This window comes from Bombus fervidus, chromosome 18, assembly GCF_041682495.2.
Source record: "Bombus fervidus isolate BK054 chromosome 18, iyBomFerv1, whole genome shotgun sequence".
Lineage (NCBI taxonomy): Eukaryota > Metazoa > Arthropoda > Insecta > Hymenoptera > Apidae > Bombus > Bombus fervidus.
The window spans coordinates 5,091,754-5,110,054 of record NC_091534.1 but is presented as its reverse complement, the minus strand read 5'-3'; the positions used below and the strand labels follow the sequence as shown (position 1 = coordinate 5,110,054).

Genomic DNA, 18,301 nt, shown 5'->3' with positions numbered 1-18,301 from the left:
ATTTAAATTTGTTTGATAAGCAAATATAGAAAAGCTTTCGATGGGTAATTCACAGTAAAGAATGTCAAATAATGTACAACATTAACAAAGAAAGTTATTATATAGAAATATTATATTATTGTTGCATAGAAAATCATTGAAAAATGTTCAGAGTAATCCTTTTATATCAATTAATAATAAACCTTTGAATTTTTCGATATACGACTCTTTCAATCGCAAGTTGTTTCCTTGGATGTTATCGTTTTTCAGATGCTGTTTAAAGCTGTTATTACATTGGTTTTGCTTTTGATATTTAATTGATTCATACAGATTAATTAGTTTTGTATGCTGTGTATTTGACCACATTGCACAGCCATTTACGAGACATTGGATACGCAGATAAAAACAAACGTGACGGACGTGACGGCGGGATGAACGTTTCACCTAACACAGACGTGAAATTGCCTTTAATGAATCGGCCGATACTTGAAAGTACCGATACTTGACAATAAACACCCTAACGGCCCCGTAGTTATCCAAATAAGGGTGGTCGCCCAGAGGTTGATGCATCATAAACATCGTATGTCGAGGTAGTCTGAGGAGCCGCTGTAAATCTTAGAATCAAGTTAACTAATATCCCGTAGATTAGCAGGCGGCCTTTGTTCTATCAGCCCGTATACCTGTCACCCGTCATACTCGATTGCATTGAAGAAAAACTCATTTAGGCTATTGAAGGTTTCATACAAACATAGAATGTTTAGAATAATAGGTGAATTTTCTCAGGAGAGATAAAGCCAATAAGAAACGCCTCCGTTATCATAATACCGTTATAAATAGAAAGATTTTCCTTTTGAAATTCTACTTGCTATTTTCTTAATAAATAGAAACGTACAGCAAGATACAACAAAAATGGAAAATTTAGAACGTTCACTTGTGGCCCTAAGAATCTTTGTTGCCTAAGACGCATGAAATGCAAAATGCTAGAGAAAAATAAAGAAAATTAAAGAAAAAGCAAGCGAAATCGGATACCGTAGATACGTCGCTACATTGAACACGAATATAAACGCTAGACATTCAATAATGAGAATGATCACTCATTTTAGCAATTTCAGGATTGTTAGTAACAAATCAGAGGCATCGACAATTTTAATGGTTTTACTTTGTCGATACTTTTTTTCGCATTTGACAAACGACAACGTTTCTTTCAATATTTTTCAAGATTTAATTGCTTTTCATGCAAAGTGTATTGCTTTAAGTAATAGCTTCAATCTTCGTTTTTATTATCATCTAGTGCATACGCAATTAACAATTTTACTGGCAAACTAAATATATGGTATATCGTTGGCAAACGTAAGGAACATTTGCGAAAAGTGACAAGTGATGTGCTTTGATAGATAAAATATAATATAAGATAATGCTACGGCGTCTTATTATTCGCATCGCGAGAGAACTTTATCTGAAAATTAATTTATAAAACGTTAGAAACGGTTAAATTTTCCTGCAGAAAGCCTGATGTTTCACATATTGAAAAAATTGTGTACTTATTTGTAAAAATAATTTTATTATTTTATATACAGGTAATGATAATACAGGACGGTACATAAGGAGCGGTACGGTAAGGGGTGGAGCATCAGTGAAATTTGATTGGTCGACAACTTGCGCACTCGGCACAGTGCCTTATGGTGGGATGAAGGAGTAATGTGGTAGGGATAGTAATATAAAATAGACACGCACTAGCAGCAAGGATTCAAAGTTTTAGGATTCAAATTTCAGTATTACTGTAAGAGTGGAATAGTTTGTGTGATTGGTTCGTACGATAGTGCAGTTTTAGTAAATTTAACAATATAAAATATACAAGTACAGGATATTAAATCTTTGTGAAGATTCCATTTGAAGAGTTGGTGAGCTGTTGTAGCGATACCTAAACATCTCATATTCGTAAGTTTTGTCTGTAATATATTTCTGTTTGATCAACTGTACACGTATAATATTTCTCGAAAATAAATTAACTAAAAACGTTTTACCATTTGTAAGTCAAAATATCGTAGCGAAAGAATTTATGTAGATTGTACAGAAAGTTTCGGGATCCTTCAAACGCTTCAAATATCAATTAAAATCGCTGTAATTCTTCAAAGACAATTTTTAACTTTTGCGCTAAAACACACGGAACTGAGATTACTTCGATAATATCGGCTTGTTACAATTACTAGGTATTTTAATTTCTTTCTTTTTCGGTTTTTTTTTCCCCTTTAAATAGGTGTGAAAACTCTACAAGTGACAATAAGGACAAGATGTTGCATATATCTAACATCCAACCTGTGCTACCACAATACGAAGAATCTCCAGAACACGAAGAATCGTCAGACGATTCAATTTCGTCTGATGTGATTCAGATACCGATACCGGCATATACCAATCGTTGGCACCGGTACCGACACCGGTACCGGATGCCGGAACCAATGATTAATCCAGTGTCGTCGGTTCCATCGACGTCGCGTGGCATTCGAAAACATCATGGTGATTTTCGTTTTGAAGCAGCAAGACTTTGGAGTTTTCGAAACTGGCTTGTACCTCTCGTTGACCCTGCCAGTCTTGCAGCAGCAGGATTCTATTATACAGGCAAAATGGATAGAGTCAAATGTTTTGTGTGTCGAGTGGTGGTAAGTCACTGGTTAGAGGGTCGTACTCCCATGCAAGTTCACGAGATATGGTCTCCAGAGTGCAGATTTGTCCGCAATGAAGATTGCGGTAATGTGCCAATTGGTACACACCCTGATGAAATTCAACCGACAGAACGAAGAAATGGAAATATATTATGTCGTTACGGTTTAGAATATTCGCAGTCCTTTGATTTTAATGACCATCGATTTGTAACAGATGCAGAAGACCCGACGGCATATGATCTTAGCCGTTTGGGACTAAAAAAAGTTAAGAAACCAAAACATTTGGATTATATTACTTACCAATCCCGATTAAATTCATTCTCAACATTTACTGATACATCTATGAATAAAGAACTATTAGCCGATGCAGGCTTTTACTATAACGAAAGAGATCGTATGTCTATCTGTTATCATTGTGGACTTGGTGTAGTAAGTTGGAGTCCAGGAGAAAATCCATGGGATAGACATGCAATTTGGTCTTCAAGCTGTTGTTACTTGATAACAGTTCGTGGCCACCAGTTTGTTAATGATCTAAGACAGCAAAACATCTACGAAAATTATGAAGAAGTAAGTAGAAAGAAAAGAAACTTACACCATGAACCATATGTATAATTAATAATTCCAATATATACTTATGTACATTACATTTATTTCAGGAACCAATTGTTGATGACGATACGAGATCCGATAGTGAAGAGGAAACTAACGAGATGACTCTCGTTGAGAAATTTGGTAAGTAATAAAAATAAAATCACAAATTCTTTAATTTGTGTGAAAACTGTACACGTATAATAAATTTTATTATATATTATATTTAAATATACTGTTTACTATTTTAGCTGCTCTGGAGCAAAAAAATAAAAAATTGAAAGATACTCGATCGTGTAAAGTTTGCACGGAACGAGATGGAACAATTATATTCCTACCCTGTGGACATTTAGTAACATGCTGGTATTGCTCGCGTGCTTTTGCACGATGCATAATTTGCAAAACAGAAATTAAAGCCCTAACTCACATATATTTGCCATAATACATGCACATCTATATATATAATTATGTACATATATAAATTAGCATGTTCATATCTCTAATATGAACATATTTTATAGTTGTTATCAAATTAAAATGTGTTATAATATGCAAATAGAAACAATAATGTTAATAAAGTTAACTTTTTTTTTTTTTTTTAGTAATCTAACTAATTGTTCCTTGTTTTATTCCCCTTATTGTTAGTAAAATGAAACTGTATTATACATATATATTTCAAATCATAAAAATCATAGCTTACTTTTTCTTTTATTATACTTTCATTGCTTATGCTTCGCTTATAATCTTCTCTGTTTAAAAATAGCTACCAGAAGAAAAAGATCAGAGACAAAAACATTTGACGCAAAAGGAGAAACTATCAAAAGCTAAATCTGATATAGGTAGCAGCTCATTTTTATCCAGTATACACATATTTATGATTCTAAATTCTGTATGATTAAGTTCAAGTTACATATAATTATTCTATAATTTATTAAATTGGATCAAAACAATATTGCGTTGATAATGGCAAAAATAAATCAGTTAGGTCAAATGAAGAATAGATTTATACATTAAATCAGCTTTATTATGTAACAAATAAACTATAAAAAATAAGTAAATTGTGTCGCTGATTTTTTATGATCTATTTATCACTTCTAATATAGCTTTCCTGTCAGCTTCATTTTTTATACCAATTTCAATTAAATATTTATATTAAATATATATATATATATATTCACGTGGGATAGGGACTCTTTTTGTTTTACGGGTAGCACGACGTTATTTGTTTCACGGACAGAGCTACCCCCTTATATGTTTTACGGACGACCATACTTGAGAGACACTCATTTCCCAAATGGACGGACACAGAGCAAGATCAGAGACAGACAAGATCACAGAATAATTATTTACAATTTTGAAGACCGACGGAGAAAGATCGGTAGTTCAGGACGTTGAAAATCGATTCTCGATTTTCCGGCAAACATTGTACGGAACTTGTTATTTCCCGTTTATGTAATTTATTGTTATTTATTGTTATAGACGGATATCGATTGTTGTTTATTTTTGTATTTTATCTAATTATTTTCACAATAAAACTCGATTTTCAGAATTCAAAATCGATCACCTGAATTATCAAAAGATTTACGATCGTACATATATATTTTCTGCACCGAAAAGTATCCTCACGGACATGGGACGAAATTTCGTATTCGACATGTGAAAACCACTTCTTTCCACCCGCGATCTAACGGATCTCTTGAACGAACACGTGCTGTAGTAAAAGATCTTATTCGAACTTGTAAGACCGATCGATAAAACGACTGGGACGAAAATTTAAAACTAATATGCATGGGATACAATACTTCGGTACACGAAACGACCGGACATACCCCATTCGAACTAACATTTGGACGACAAATGACTAACATGCCGTCCTCGATATCAAACACCCTCACCCTAACTAAAGATGAATTATTTAAACTCTGGAGGAACCGACATAACGCCTATATAGCGAAAGCAAGAGAAATCACTGAATCAAACAAAAGGCGGTATCAAAGAGATCAGATTCGAAAAATTATCAAAACACAAACTATATTCCAAGTAAAAGACAAAGTATGAGTACATAACGATCACAAAACCAACAAACTAGATCACGAATGGCTAGGACCTGCAGAAATCCTCCCCTCTAATCCACCCACCTATCTTATCGAACATTCCAACGGTCATACGCAAAGAATCCACGGTAACAGGCTAAAATCCTACTTTTCAGGAAGAAGACCGTAACATGGATCATTATAACACTCGAATACATTAAAAGCGATCTAGTGGTAAAACCACTAAATTACGCCAACATTTTCTTGGAACACATCGACGATTGCTATCTGTACAACAAACAAATAGATATCACCCTTATAGTAGGCCTTAACGATCCAATCAAGTTGATAGATTACAACTCGTAATAGATTTAATAGACCGACAATGTAAACCACCTTGCGCTCACATACCAGAAATAAGCAGCCTAAAATTTAAGTACAGAAATTTTCAAAACCTGACTCGGCAACTCAAATTATTATTGCATTATAGAAGCAAACGCGGATTGCTCAATGTCGTAGGCTCAGTATCCAAAACTTTATTTGCAACTCTCGACGAAAGGGACCTAGAACTCATTAACGAAAACATCGACACATTATTTGACTCCAACAACAAAATAAAAACAATGCTTAATGAGCAAACCGCACTTATCAAACGCGTGCTAGACGACACCAAAACAGATCAACTCGAAAACCTTGCCAACGATATACACAAGATTGAAAACCACAATGAAAAAAACGAAATGCTAGTCTCCCTAGTAATTCAAACTGAATCTACCATATCGGAACTGCATGTTAACATCGACGAAATTTTTAACACTGTCACGTTAGGAAAACAAGGAATCATAAATCCACAAGTTATAGAACCTGAACAATTCTTAAAAACACTTGACCAAATAACGAGACTAAACTTTATGACTAATCATATCGAACCTTCAGATCAAAATTTTCAACTAATTCTACATCTAAGTAAACTAAAAATATACAAACTTATACAATATACAAACTTATAAACTTATACAATACAATACAATGTGCCGGTTTTGGAAAACAATGAATGGAAAATAACTAAAATTTATCCGATACCTTCCAAACAAAACTCTGTATTCGTTGCAGCTGTAATGGAAACTGACTTGATACTAACCAACTCAGAACAATACACCTTTGCCGATAGTCACTATTTAGACAAATATTGTAAACGAACAGCAATCATCCACATTTGTAAAAGAACTGAACCGAGTCACAATAGAACCAATTCACCTGAATGCGGGTCAGAATTAATTAATAATCAACGGACAGTCAAAACTTGCCCGACTGCTGTCTTCAAATTGGAAGGACTGACGTTCGTACCTTTGCAGACAGAAAACCATTACATTATTATTCCTAAGAAGAATGTACAAATCGACGTATTATGTAAGACACGTAAAATCCTAGAAATTAGACAACCAAGTTTAATTAGCAGGAAAACCGGGTGCATAATCACATACGATCATAATATTATGAAAATAGGAGGATCACATAAAAATATCTCTTACGAAACCAAACTTAAGAATAGTATATACAGCTTCGAAGAAACAGACGTTCTAATATTAGAGAAAATATTAGAAACAGCTCCAAGAGTAACTCACAATTCTAACCGATATAAAGCCGACCTCGATACGTTGCAAATGCAAATCAGTACCCTGCAATGTGAACGACGCATAAATTCGTTGAAGGGATATGGCATATTCACACTACAAATATTAGGAATCGTAGTCCTAGGACTAGGAACAATATATGTAATGTAGAAATGTAAACTTTTCGAATGTCTACGTCGATCATTTCCCAAAAATGTATGTATCAAAATACTCTGCCCTACCGCTCGCGTAAACAGGATCGGTCAAACATCAACAGCACCAAGGACGGTTACTTACCAAAACATCGCAGAAGATGAAGATAGCGGGATCATCCAAATCGGGCGACCCACCAGAGTCATACGCTTCAATGAAGCAAAGCGAGTCTAAGAAGGGGGAAATGTCACACGCTCAAGAAGACCACCCGCTCAAGAAGGGCCGCTCGCTCAGTAACCGGATAGATTAAACACCCTGCATGCCACAGCTATCGAAACAATAACTTAAAAGGCGCCTCTGATACACCCTCCAAAGGGACTAAACCCTCCTAAACAAGCGCTCGAATCAGTCTGTTGTAACATTTCAAACCAGTTTGTTCTAACATTCCCAACCATTCTGTTGTAACGCTTGAACCGTCACTCTGTTGGATTTCTATAATAAATTTCATTGTCGCATACGAAGTTCAATTTTCTTCGCCCTATTCGTGAAAGAATCATTTCGTTGGAACCGCGATGCGAGGAGATTACCGGCGATCCGTTAATTTCGCGATTTCTTGTGTCTCCGACGTGATACCAGCGAAATCAGTAACGCCGGGAGCTGTCAAGTTTGAGGAGACAAAACCCGGTGGTTGAAGAACGCAACCACGCAGCCTCCCGCCGCAGGTAGGCAAAGTAGTCACGACAGTCACGAATCCCAACAACGAGGTAAGCTTGTTCCTTGCATTCCCGATCCACTATCCGCCGTAACAATGGCAACCGCAGACAAAATTACCTCGTTGTGTCGGAGACGAGGCCATTATAGCCGCCAATTCACGCTCATATCGAAACGACTGGATGAGTACGAACAATCCGGTCGTCAGGATGAGTCCGATTTATTATTCCTCGAAAAACATCTGGACAAATACGGGCGTGATTTCAACGCGATCCAACTGGAGCTGGCAGAATTAAGCGAGGAGGAAGACGCACGCGGCATCGAGATGTCGCAACTGTATTACGATATAGGACAACGTATGAACCAGCTCTTAAAAGCTTTCAAGGAGCTTCTCATAAAAGGGATTGCTCTCATTACCTCTATTTTTGATGCAATTCGTCGCCTTGAATACGATACTAATCTTGAAAAATATCATTAATTACTCTTATCCCTAAACTTGGAAAACCTCACAATCTGCTTACTAAAAGGCATCACTGCTTTCCCCACGCCGTAGCAAGATTCTTTAAACGAAGTCTACTCTTTATTCTTGTTCCCATTCGCGACCAAACGCGCGCAACCGCGAAGTTAAGACACGACTCTGCGACTGCAAAGTATATGGAACACATACATATATATATATACGTGCTACGATCGCGTGCGAAATAGCCGTGCGCGACCGAACGTCGATGATAGAACATCAGAAATCCTTACTGAAGATTATTTATTTATTTATTTACTTATCTACTGTATTAACTTATAATATTAACTTATTAATATTAACTATTACCTTATAATATTATTATTATTGTTATATACGTATAATATTGTATGCAATATATAACGGTATATAGGGTGAAACTGTAGAAACGTTATCTACCCTCGGATTTCTATGATTTTTGGATATGTTGCAGAAATATTTTAAACAACTTTTACCTATTTACTATACTGTATATAAAGATTGAACTTGTTTAATTTTCAATATATTGGTAAGAAACTACCGGCTCGATTATACTGTACTTCTGCTTATAGTTGTTCATCTGCGAGAGCGGCGTATGCGTCGGTCTGGTTGCCAGTCGTCGGTCACTTACCTTTTGTACATTAACAATTATTTAATTATTTAATATTTGAACCCAATACATTGATGATATTTACTTTTAATCGAGTTATAAGTTACCGGTTATAACGGACTCTTGCAGCCTCGCATGTGTACGTTGTGCACGAAGCCTCTAGGCTACGAAGCCGCCCTACCCTCGTTTCCAAAGAGAAGATAAGTGACCGGCAATCGGTAACCAAACTAACGCATACGCTGTCACAGTTGCACAACTGCAGATGCAGAATTCACTGTAGCGATGTCGGTAGTTTTTCGCGAATATCCCGGAAACTAAGCGAATTCACTTCTTATATAGGAAAAGCTTATTTGAAATATCGATTTCTACAACATATTCGAAAACATCGAAATCGAAGAGTAGTTAACGTTTCTGCAGTTCCACATACCAAATCGTATTCTCTTCAACGCTATTCAATTTTTATGCGAAAGATTTTTCCATAAAGTAAATCATTTTGTAATGATGTTTGAAATGATAAAGTTAGATGCTTCATTCTATTTAGCGTAGATTATCATATATTCAAAGGAATAGCTTTCTGTTCGTTCATTAATATGGCATTACTTAGTTTTTATCTAACTGGGAAATGTAAACATTTTCTAATGTAATTTCAATAGATAGATTTCAATAAGAGCCAATGGAACTTTAAGATCATATTCTGAAAGAACGATTCATTTGCGACCCATGGTTCCTTGCAGATATTACGCGATTCATTAGATATCCATTACACGATGCAGTACAAAAAGTTTGGCTTTGAAATTCTATTATACGGTATCTTTCATTAATAAATCTCCACCGATATGAAGGTGTAGGATCGTCTACCAAAGTCATGAGATATAATTCCTGAATATCCTGAACAACCAATAGCCTATAACCAAATTGCACAACATTTAATCATGTTTCTTTAATGCAATATAATTGTAATATCTTCTCACTCTTTTCCTTTCCAATACTCTGTTGCTTTTGACGACATATCTTTCGTTTGTTAGTTTATAACCTTAAACGAAGATAATTAAAATTAAGAATTATAATGATTTATAATGATCCTTTTCTTCTGGTAGCTATTTTTAAACAGAGAAGATTATAAGCGAAGCATAAGCAATGAAAGTATAATAAAAGAAAAAGTAAGCTATGATTTTTATGATTTGAAATATATATGTATAATACAGTTTCATTTTACTAACAATAAGGGGAATAAAACAAGGAACAATTAGTTAGATTACTAAAAACAAAAAAAAAAAGTTAACTTTATTAACATTATTGTTTCTATTTGCATATTATAACACATTTTAATTTGATAACAACTATAAAATATGTTCATATTAGAGATATGAACATGCTAATTTATATATGTACATAATTATATATATAGATGTGCATGTATTATGGCAAATATATGTGAGTTAGGGCTTTAATTTCTGTTTTGCAAATTATGCATCGTGCAAAAGCACGCGAGCAATACCAGCATGTTACTAAATGTCCACAGGGTAGGAATATAATTGTTCCATCTCGTTCCGTGCAAACTTTACACGATCGAGTATCTTTCAATTTTTTATTTTTTTGCTCCAGAGCAGCTAAAATAGTAAACAGTATATTTAAATATAATATATAATAAAATTTATTATACGTGTACAGTTTTCACACAAATTAAAGAATTTGTGATTTTATTTTTATTACTTACCAAATTTCTCAACGAGAGTCATCTCGTTAGTTTCCTCTTCACTATCGGATCTCGTATCGTCATCAACAATTGGTTCCTGAAATAAATGTAATGTACATAAGTATATATTGGAATTATTAATTATACATATGGTTCATGGTGTAAGTTTCTTTTCTTTCTACTTACTTCTTCATAATTTTCGTAGATGTTTTGCTGTCTTAGATCATTAACAAACTGGTGGCCACGAACTGTTATCAAGTAACAACAGCTTGAAGACCAAATTGCATGTCTATCCCATGGATTTTCTCCTGGACTCCAACTTACTACACCAAGTCCACAATGATAACAGATAGACATACGATCTCTTTCGTTATAGTAAAAGCCTGCATCGGCTAATAGTTCTTTATTCATAGATGTATCAGTAAATGTTGAGAATGAATTTAATCGGGATTGGTAAGTAATATAATCCAAATGTTTTGGTTTCTTAACTTTTTTTAGTCCCAAACGGCTAAGATCATATGCCGTCGGGTCTTCTGCATCTGTTACAAATCGATGGTCATTAAAATCAAAGGACTGCGAATATTCTAAACCGTAACGACATAATATATTTCCATTTCTTCGTTCTGTCGGTTGAATTTCATCAGGGTGTGTACCAATTGGCACATTACCGCAATCTTCATTGCGGACAAATCTGCACTCTGGAGACCATATCTCGTGAACTTGCATGGGAGTACGACCCTCTAACCAGTGACTTACCACCACTCGACACACAAAACATTTGACTCTATCCATTTTGCCTGTATAATAGAATCCTGCTGCTGCAAGACTGGCAGGGTCAACGAGAGGTACAAGCCAGTTTCGAAAACTCCAAAGTCTTGCTGCTTCAAAACGAAAATCACCATGATGTTTTCGAATGCCACGCGACGTCGATGGAACCGACGACACTGGATTAATCATTGGTTCCGGCATCCGGTACCGGTGTCGGTACCGGTGCCAACGATTGGTATATGCCGGTATCGGTATCTGAATCACATCAGACGAAATTGAATCGTCTGACGATTCTTCGTGTTCTGGAGATTCTTCGTATTGTGGTAGCACAGGTTGGATGTTAGATATATGCAACATCTTGTCCTTATTGTCACTTGTAGAGTTTTCACACCTATTTAAAGGGGGAAAAAAAAAAACCGAAAAAGAAAGAAATTAAAATACCTAGTAATTGTAACAAGCCGATATTATCGAAGTAATCTCAGTTCCGTGTGTTTTAGCGCAAAAGTTAAAAATTGTCTTTGAAGAATTACAGCGATTTTAATTGATATTTGAAGCGTTTGAAGGATCCCGAAACTTTCTGTACAATCTACATAAATTCTTTCGCTACGATATTTTGACTTACAAATGGTAAAACGTTTTTAGTTAATTTATTTTCGAGAAATATTATACGTGTACAGTTGATCAAACAGAAATATATTACAGACAAAACTTACGAATATGAGATGTTTAGGTATCGCTACAACAGCTCACCAACTCTTCAAATGGAATCTTCACAAAGATTTAATATCCTGTACTTGTATATTTTATATTGTTAAATTTACTAAAACTGCACTATCGTACGAACCAATCACACAAACTATTCCACTCTTACAGTAATACTGAAATTTGAATCCTAAAACTTTGAATCCTTGCTGCTAGTGCGTGTCTATTTTATATTACTATCCCTACCACATTACTCCTTCATCCCACCATAAGGCACTGTGCCGAGTGCGCAAGTTGTCGACCAATCAAATTTCACTGATGCTCCACCCCTTACCGTACCGCTCCTTATGTACCGTCCTGTATTATCATTACCTGTATATAAAATAATAAAATTATTTTTACAAATAAGTACACAATTTTTTCAATATGTGAAACATCAGGCTTTCTGCAGGAAAATTTAACCGTTTCTAACGTTTTATAAATTAATTTTCAGATAAAGTTCTCTCGCGATGCGAATAATAAGACGCCGTAGCATTATCTTATATTATATTTTATCTATCAAAGCACATCACTTGTCACTTTTCGCAAATGTTCCTTACGTTTGCCAACGATATACCATATATTTAGTTTGCCAGTAAAATTGTTAATTGCGTATGCACTAGATGATAATAAAAACGAAGATTGAAGCTATTACTTAAAGCAATACACTTTGCATGAAAAGCAATTAAATCTTGAAAAATATTGAAAGAAACGTTGTCGTTTGTCAAATGCGAAAAAAAGTATCGACAAAGTAAAACCATTAAAATTGTCGATGCCTCTGATTTGTTACTAACAATCCTGAAATTGCTAAAACGAGTGATCATACTCATTATTCAATGTCTCATATTTAATGTTTATATTCGTGTTCAATGTAGCGACGTATCTATCTTCTTTTGTTTTTTCTTTAATTTTCTTTATTTTTCTCTAGCATTTTGCATTTTATGAGTCTTAGGCAGCAAAGATTCTTAGGGCCACAAGTGAACGTTCTAAATTTTCCATTTTTGTTGTATCTTGCTGTACGTTTCTATTTATTAAGAAAATAGCAAGTAGAATTTCAAAAGAAAAATCTTTCTATTTATAACGGTATTATAATAACGGGTGCGTTTCTTATTGGCTTTATCTCTCCTGAGAAAATTCACCTATTATTCTAAACATTCTATGTTTGTATGAAACCTTCAATAGCCTAAATGAGTTTTTCTTCAATGCAATCGAGTATGACGGGTGACAGGTATACGGGCTGATAGAACAAAGGCCGCCTGCTAATCTACGGGATATTAGTTAACTTGATTCTAAGATTTACAGCGGCTCCTCAGACTACCTCGACATACGATGTTTATGATGCATCAACCTCTGGGCGACCACCCTTATTTGGATAACTACGGGGCCGTTAGGGTGTTTATTGTCAAGTATCGGTACTTTCAAGTATCGGCCGATTCATTAAAGGCAATTTCACGTCTGTGTTAGGTGAAACGTTCATCCCGCCGTCACGTCCGTCACGTTTGTTTTTATCTGCGTATCCAATGTCTCGTAAATGGCTGTGCAATGTGGTCAAATACACAGCATACAAAACTAATTAATCTGTATGAATCAATTAAATATCAAAAGCAAAACCAATGTAATAACAGCTTTAAACAGCATCTGAAAAACGATAACATCCAAGGAAACAACTTGCGATTGAAAGAGTCGTATATCGAAAAATTCAAAGGTTTATTATTAATTGATATAAAAGGATTACTCTGAACATTTTTCAATGATTTTCTATGCAACAATAATATAATATTTCTATATAATAACTTTCTTTGTTAATGTTGTACATTATTTGACATTCTTTACTGTGAATTACCCATCGAAAGCTTTTCTATATTTGCTTATCAAACAAATTTAAATGGACTTGTGTTGCAACTGTCTACCCTATTCTACAAATTATTTCAGGAAATGTAAGTATAACAGCTGTTTCTTCCATATTTATGTAAAAATGTATTGGATAAGTTTTCAAGTAACCCATACTCTGTGACGCCATCATTTTTTTTTTTTTAACAAAATTTCAGCTGATTATAATGATGTTTTTATAAATTAAAAATTTAACAAAATTTACAGCTATTGCTTAGAAAATGTTTATTTTTGGATTTACTACCACTGCATATTTTTTCACGATATTGTACATTAACAGAATCTTTTTGTCTTTTCCTACAGTCCCCCAGATCTAGCAACATGCAGATCTTCGTTAAGACCTTAAGAGGGAAAACTATTACTCTTGAAGTTGAAGCTTCTGGCAGAATAGAGAATGTGAAAGCTAAGATCCAAGAAAAAGAAGATATTATTATTACCATCAATGCTAGCAATTCGCAATAGAAACATATACAAATAACTAGGATATTTTAATTTAACTGTACTGTCTGCAAAGATTACAGTCCATTCGGTCACAAGATTTAAATATTAAAGTATAGACAGAGAAGATCTTGATACTTGTGTTGAATATGTGCTTGAATTTAATCCATTGCGCCAACAAAATGTTCCTCCAACTATGAACGATGAAAATGTATTGAGGGAAAATACACCAACGATATGTATGTATGTATGTATGTATAAAATTTTATTATAAATTAATATTGTAAATTTATTTTAGGTTGACTTTGATTTGTTTATGACTTATAACTAATGAAGATTTAATTGAAATTGGTATAAAAAATGAAGCTGACAGAAAAGCTATATTACAAGTGGTAAATAGATCATAAAAAATCAGCGACACAAAAGGAATTTATAACCTTTTATTAGTTATATCTAACTATATGTTATTATTTTATTTGTTATATACTAAAGCTGATTTAATGTATAAATTTAAAAATATAATATGTTATGTTATAGCACATTAGTATTATTTCTTATACTAACATAGTACACTTAAAAACACATATGGTACATTTCTATTTTTACTTATAAAGATACATTTACATACATTTACATATTGCCTGTACAATTGCTGTATTCTTGATGTGCGATAATACTTTATTATTAAGTACACTTTCTTTTTTTTGCTTTAGGATCATGCGGAATTGAACGCACATTTAGACAATCACTCGATTCACTATTCTTCATTTGATCTAACTGATATATTTTAGCAATTGTTTCCGCAACATTGTTTTGATCCTATTTAATAAATTATAGAATAATTATATGTAATTTTAACATAATCATACAGAATTTAGAAACATAAATATGTGTATACTGGATAAAAATGAGCTGCTACCTATATCAGATTTAGCTTTTGATAGTTTCTCCTTTTGCGTCAAATGTTTTTGCCTTTGATCTTTTTCTTCTGGTAGCTATTTTTAAACAGAGAAGATTATAAGCGAAGCATAAGCAATGAAAGTATAATAAAAGAAAAAGTAAGCTATGATTTTTATGATTTGAAATATATATGTATAATACAGTTTCATTTTACTAACAATAAGGGGAATAAAACAAGGAACAATTAGTTAGATTACTAAAAAAAAAAAAAAAAAGTTAACTTTATTAACATTATTGTTTCTATTTGCATATTATAACACATTTTAATTTGATAACAACTATAAAATATATTCATATTAGAGATATGAACATGCTAATTTATATATGTACATAATTATATATATATGGATGTGCATGGATTAAGCAAAAACGACACGAACTACAGCATTGACTTCTTTTCGGCAAACTATACATCGATCGAAATTTGAAGAGCAGAAATTACATGTTGCCAGATGTCCACAAGGTAGGAATGCATTTGTCGCTTCTCGTTCCGTGCAAACTATACACGATCGAGCATCCTGTAATTCTTGATTTTCTTTCTCCAGAGCAGCTAAAATAGTAAACGGTATATTTAAATATAATATATAATACAAATTTATTATACGTATACGGATTTCATACAAATTAAAGAATGTATGATCTATCTGTGTTTTTATTTTTATTACTTACCAATTTTCTCAACGAGAGTCATCTCGTTTGTTTCATTTACACTGTCGGATCCCTCATGATTCTCATCTGTAGTTTCTGTTGCTTCCTGTAATAAATATAATGTACATAAGTATATATTGGAATTATTAATTATACATATGATTCATGGTGTAAGTTTCTTTTCTTTCTACTTACTTGAATAGAATTTGAATAGAGATCTTGGCCTGTTACATTATTAATGTATTCACAGCCCCGTGCTTCGATTATATAACAACATGCAGGAGATGAAATTGCATGTCGAACCCATGGATCTTCTCCTGGATTCCAATTTTCTATACCAATGCTACAATGATGACAGATGGCCATATCATTTCTTCCGTCGTAGTAAAAGCCTGCATCGGCTAATTGTTCTCTACTCATATGTGTATTAGGAAATGTTGCGAATGAATCTAATCTGCATTCGTAATTAGCATATTTCAAATTTTTTAGTTTCGTAATACAGTTTGGTCTCAAACGGCTACGTCCTTCGATTGGCACATTACCGCAATCTTCATTGCAGACAAATCTGCACGATGGACAATATATCTCGTGAAGTTGCATGGGAGTACGACCGTTTGACCAGTCACTTATCTCCACTGCACACGCAAAACATTTGACAGTATCCGATATGCCTGTATAAAAGAATCCTTCTGCTGCAAGTGTGGCAGGAGGAATGGAAAAAGATCGAGGCCAGTATAGAAAAGTCGAGCGTCTTGCTGCTTCAAAACGTAGATCATATTGTTCTTGAGTGTGAAAAAACGTCGATGGAACCGACGACATTCGATCAATCGATAGCACCGGAAACGGAAACATTTCTGATATTGACGACGCCGTACTAACGAACCACACAAACTATTCCACTCTTACAGTAATACCGAACTTTGAATCCAAAAACTTTGAATCCTTGCTGCTAGTACGTGCCTATTTTATATTACTATCCCTACCACATTACTCCTTCATCCCACCATAAGGCACTGTGCCGAGTGCGCAAGTTGTCGACCAATCAAATGTCACTGATGCTCCACCCCTTACCGTACCGATCCTTATGTACCGTCCTGTATTATCATTGCCTGTATATAAAATAATAAAATTATTTTTACAAATAAGTACACAATTTTTTCAATATGTGAAACATCAGGCTTTCTGCAGGAAAATTTAACCGTTTCTAACGTTTTATAAATTAATTTTCAGATAAAGTTCTCTCGCGATGCGAATAATAAGACGCCGTAGCATTATCTTATATTATATTTTATCTATCAAAGCACATCACTTGTCACTTTTCGCAAATGTTCCTTACGTTTGCCAACGATATACCATATATTTAGTTTGCCAGTAAAATTGTTAATTGCGTATGCACTAGATGATAATAAAAACGAAGATTGAAGCTATTACTTAAAGCAATACACTTCGCATGAAAAGCAATTAAATCTTGAAAAATATTGAAAGAAACGTTGTCGTTTGTCAAATGCGAAAAAAAGTATCGACAAAGTAAAACCATTAAAATTGTCGATGCCTCTGATTTGTTACTAACAATCCTGAAATTGCTAAAATGAGTGATCATTCTCATTATTGAATGTCTAGCGTTTATATTCGTGTTCAATGTAGCGACGTATCTACGGTATCCGATTTCGCTTGCTTTTTCTTTAATTTTCTTTATTTTTCTCTAGCATTTTGCATTTCATGCGTCTTAGGCAACAAAGATTCTTAGGGCCACAAGTGAACGTTCTAAATTTTCCATTTTTGTTGTATCTTGCTGTACGTTTCTATTTATTAAGAAAATAGCAAGTAGAATTTCAAAAGGAAAATCTTTCTATTTATAACGGTATTATGATAACGGAGGCGTTTCTTATTGGCTTTATCTCTCCTGAGAAAATTCACCTATTATTCTAAACATTCTATGTTTGTATGAAACCTTCAATAGCCTAAATGAGTTTTTCTTCAATGCAATCGAGTATGACGGGTGACAGGTATACGGGCTGATAGAACAAAGGCCGCCTGCTAATCTACGGGATATTAGTTAACTTGATTCTAAGATTTACAGCGGCTCCTCAGACTACCTCGACATACGATGTTTATGATGCATCAACCTCTGGGCGACCACCCTTATTTGGATAACTACGGGGCCGTTAGGGTGTTTATTGTCAAGTATCGGTACTTTCAAGTATCGGCCGATTCATTAAAGGCAATTTCACGTCTGTGTTAGGTGAAACGTTCATCCCGCCGTCACGTCCGTCACGTTTGTTTTTATCTGCGTATCCAATGTCTCGTAAATGGC

At 34.2% G+C, this 18,301-nt stretch overlaps 1 protein-coding gene and 1 long non-coding RNA gene across 2 annotated transcripts; one reads left to right on the top strand and one right to left on the bottom strand.

The window, feature by feature from the left end:
- Positions 1–9,663: 9,663 nt before the first annotated feature.
- LOC139996428 (baculoviral IAP repeat-containing protein 7-B-like) lies at positions 9,664–11,667 on the bottom strand. Its single transcript, XM_072020800.1, has 4 exons — positions 10,729–11,667; positions 10,564–10,639; positions 9,818–9,879; positions 9,664–9,750 (listed from the first exon to the last, which is right to left on the bottom strand). The coding sequence occupies exons 1-4, from the start codon at positions 11,665–11,667 to the stop codon at positions 9,664–9,666; spliced, it is 1,164 nt and encodes a 387-aa protein (XP_071876901.1).
- Positions 11,668–14,119: 2,452 nt separating this feature from the next.
- LOC139996762 (uncharacterized) lies at positions 14,120–14,918 on the top strand. Its single transcript, XR_011802345.1, has 2 exons — positions 14,120–14,618; positions 14,678–14,918. It is a non-coding gene; the product is annotated as an uncharacterized lncRNA (long non-coding RNA).
- The last annotated feature ends 3,383 nt before the right edge of the window (positions 14,919–18,301 follow it).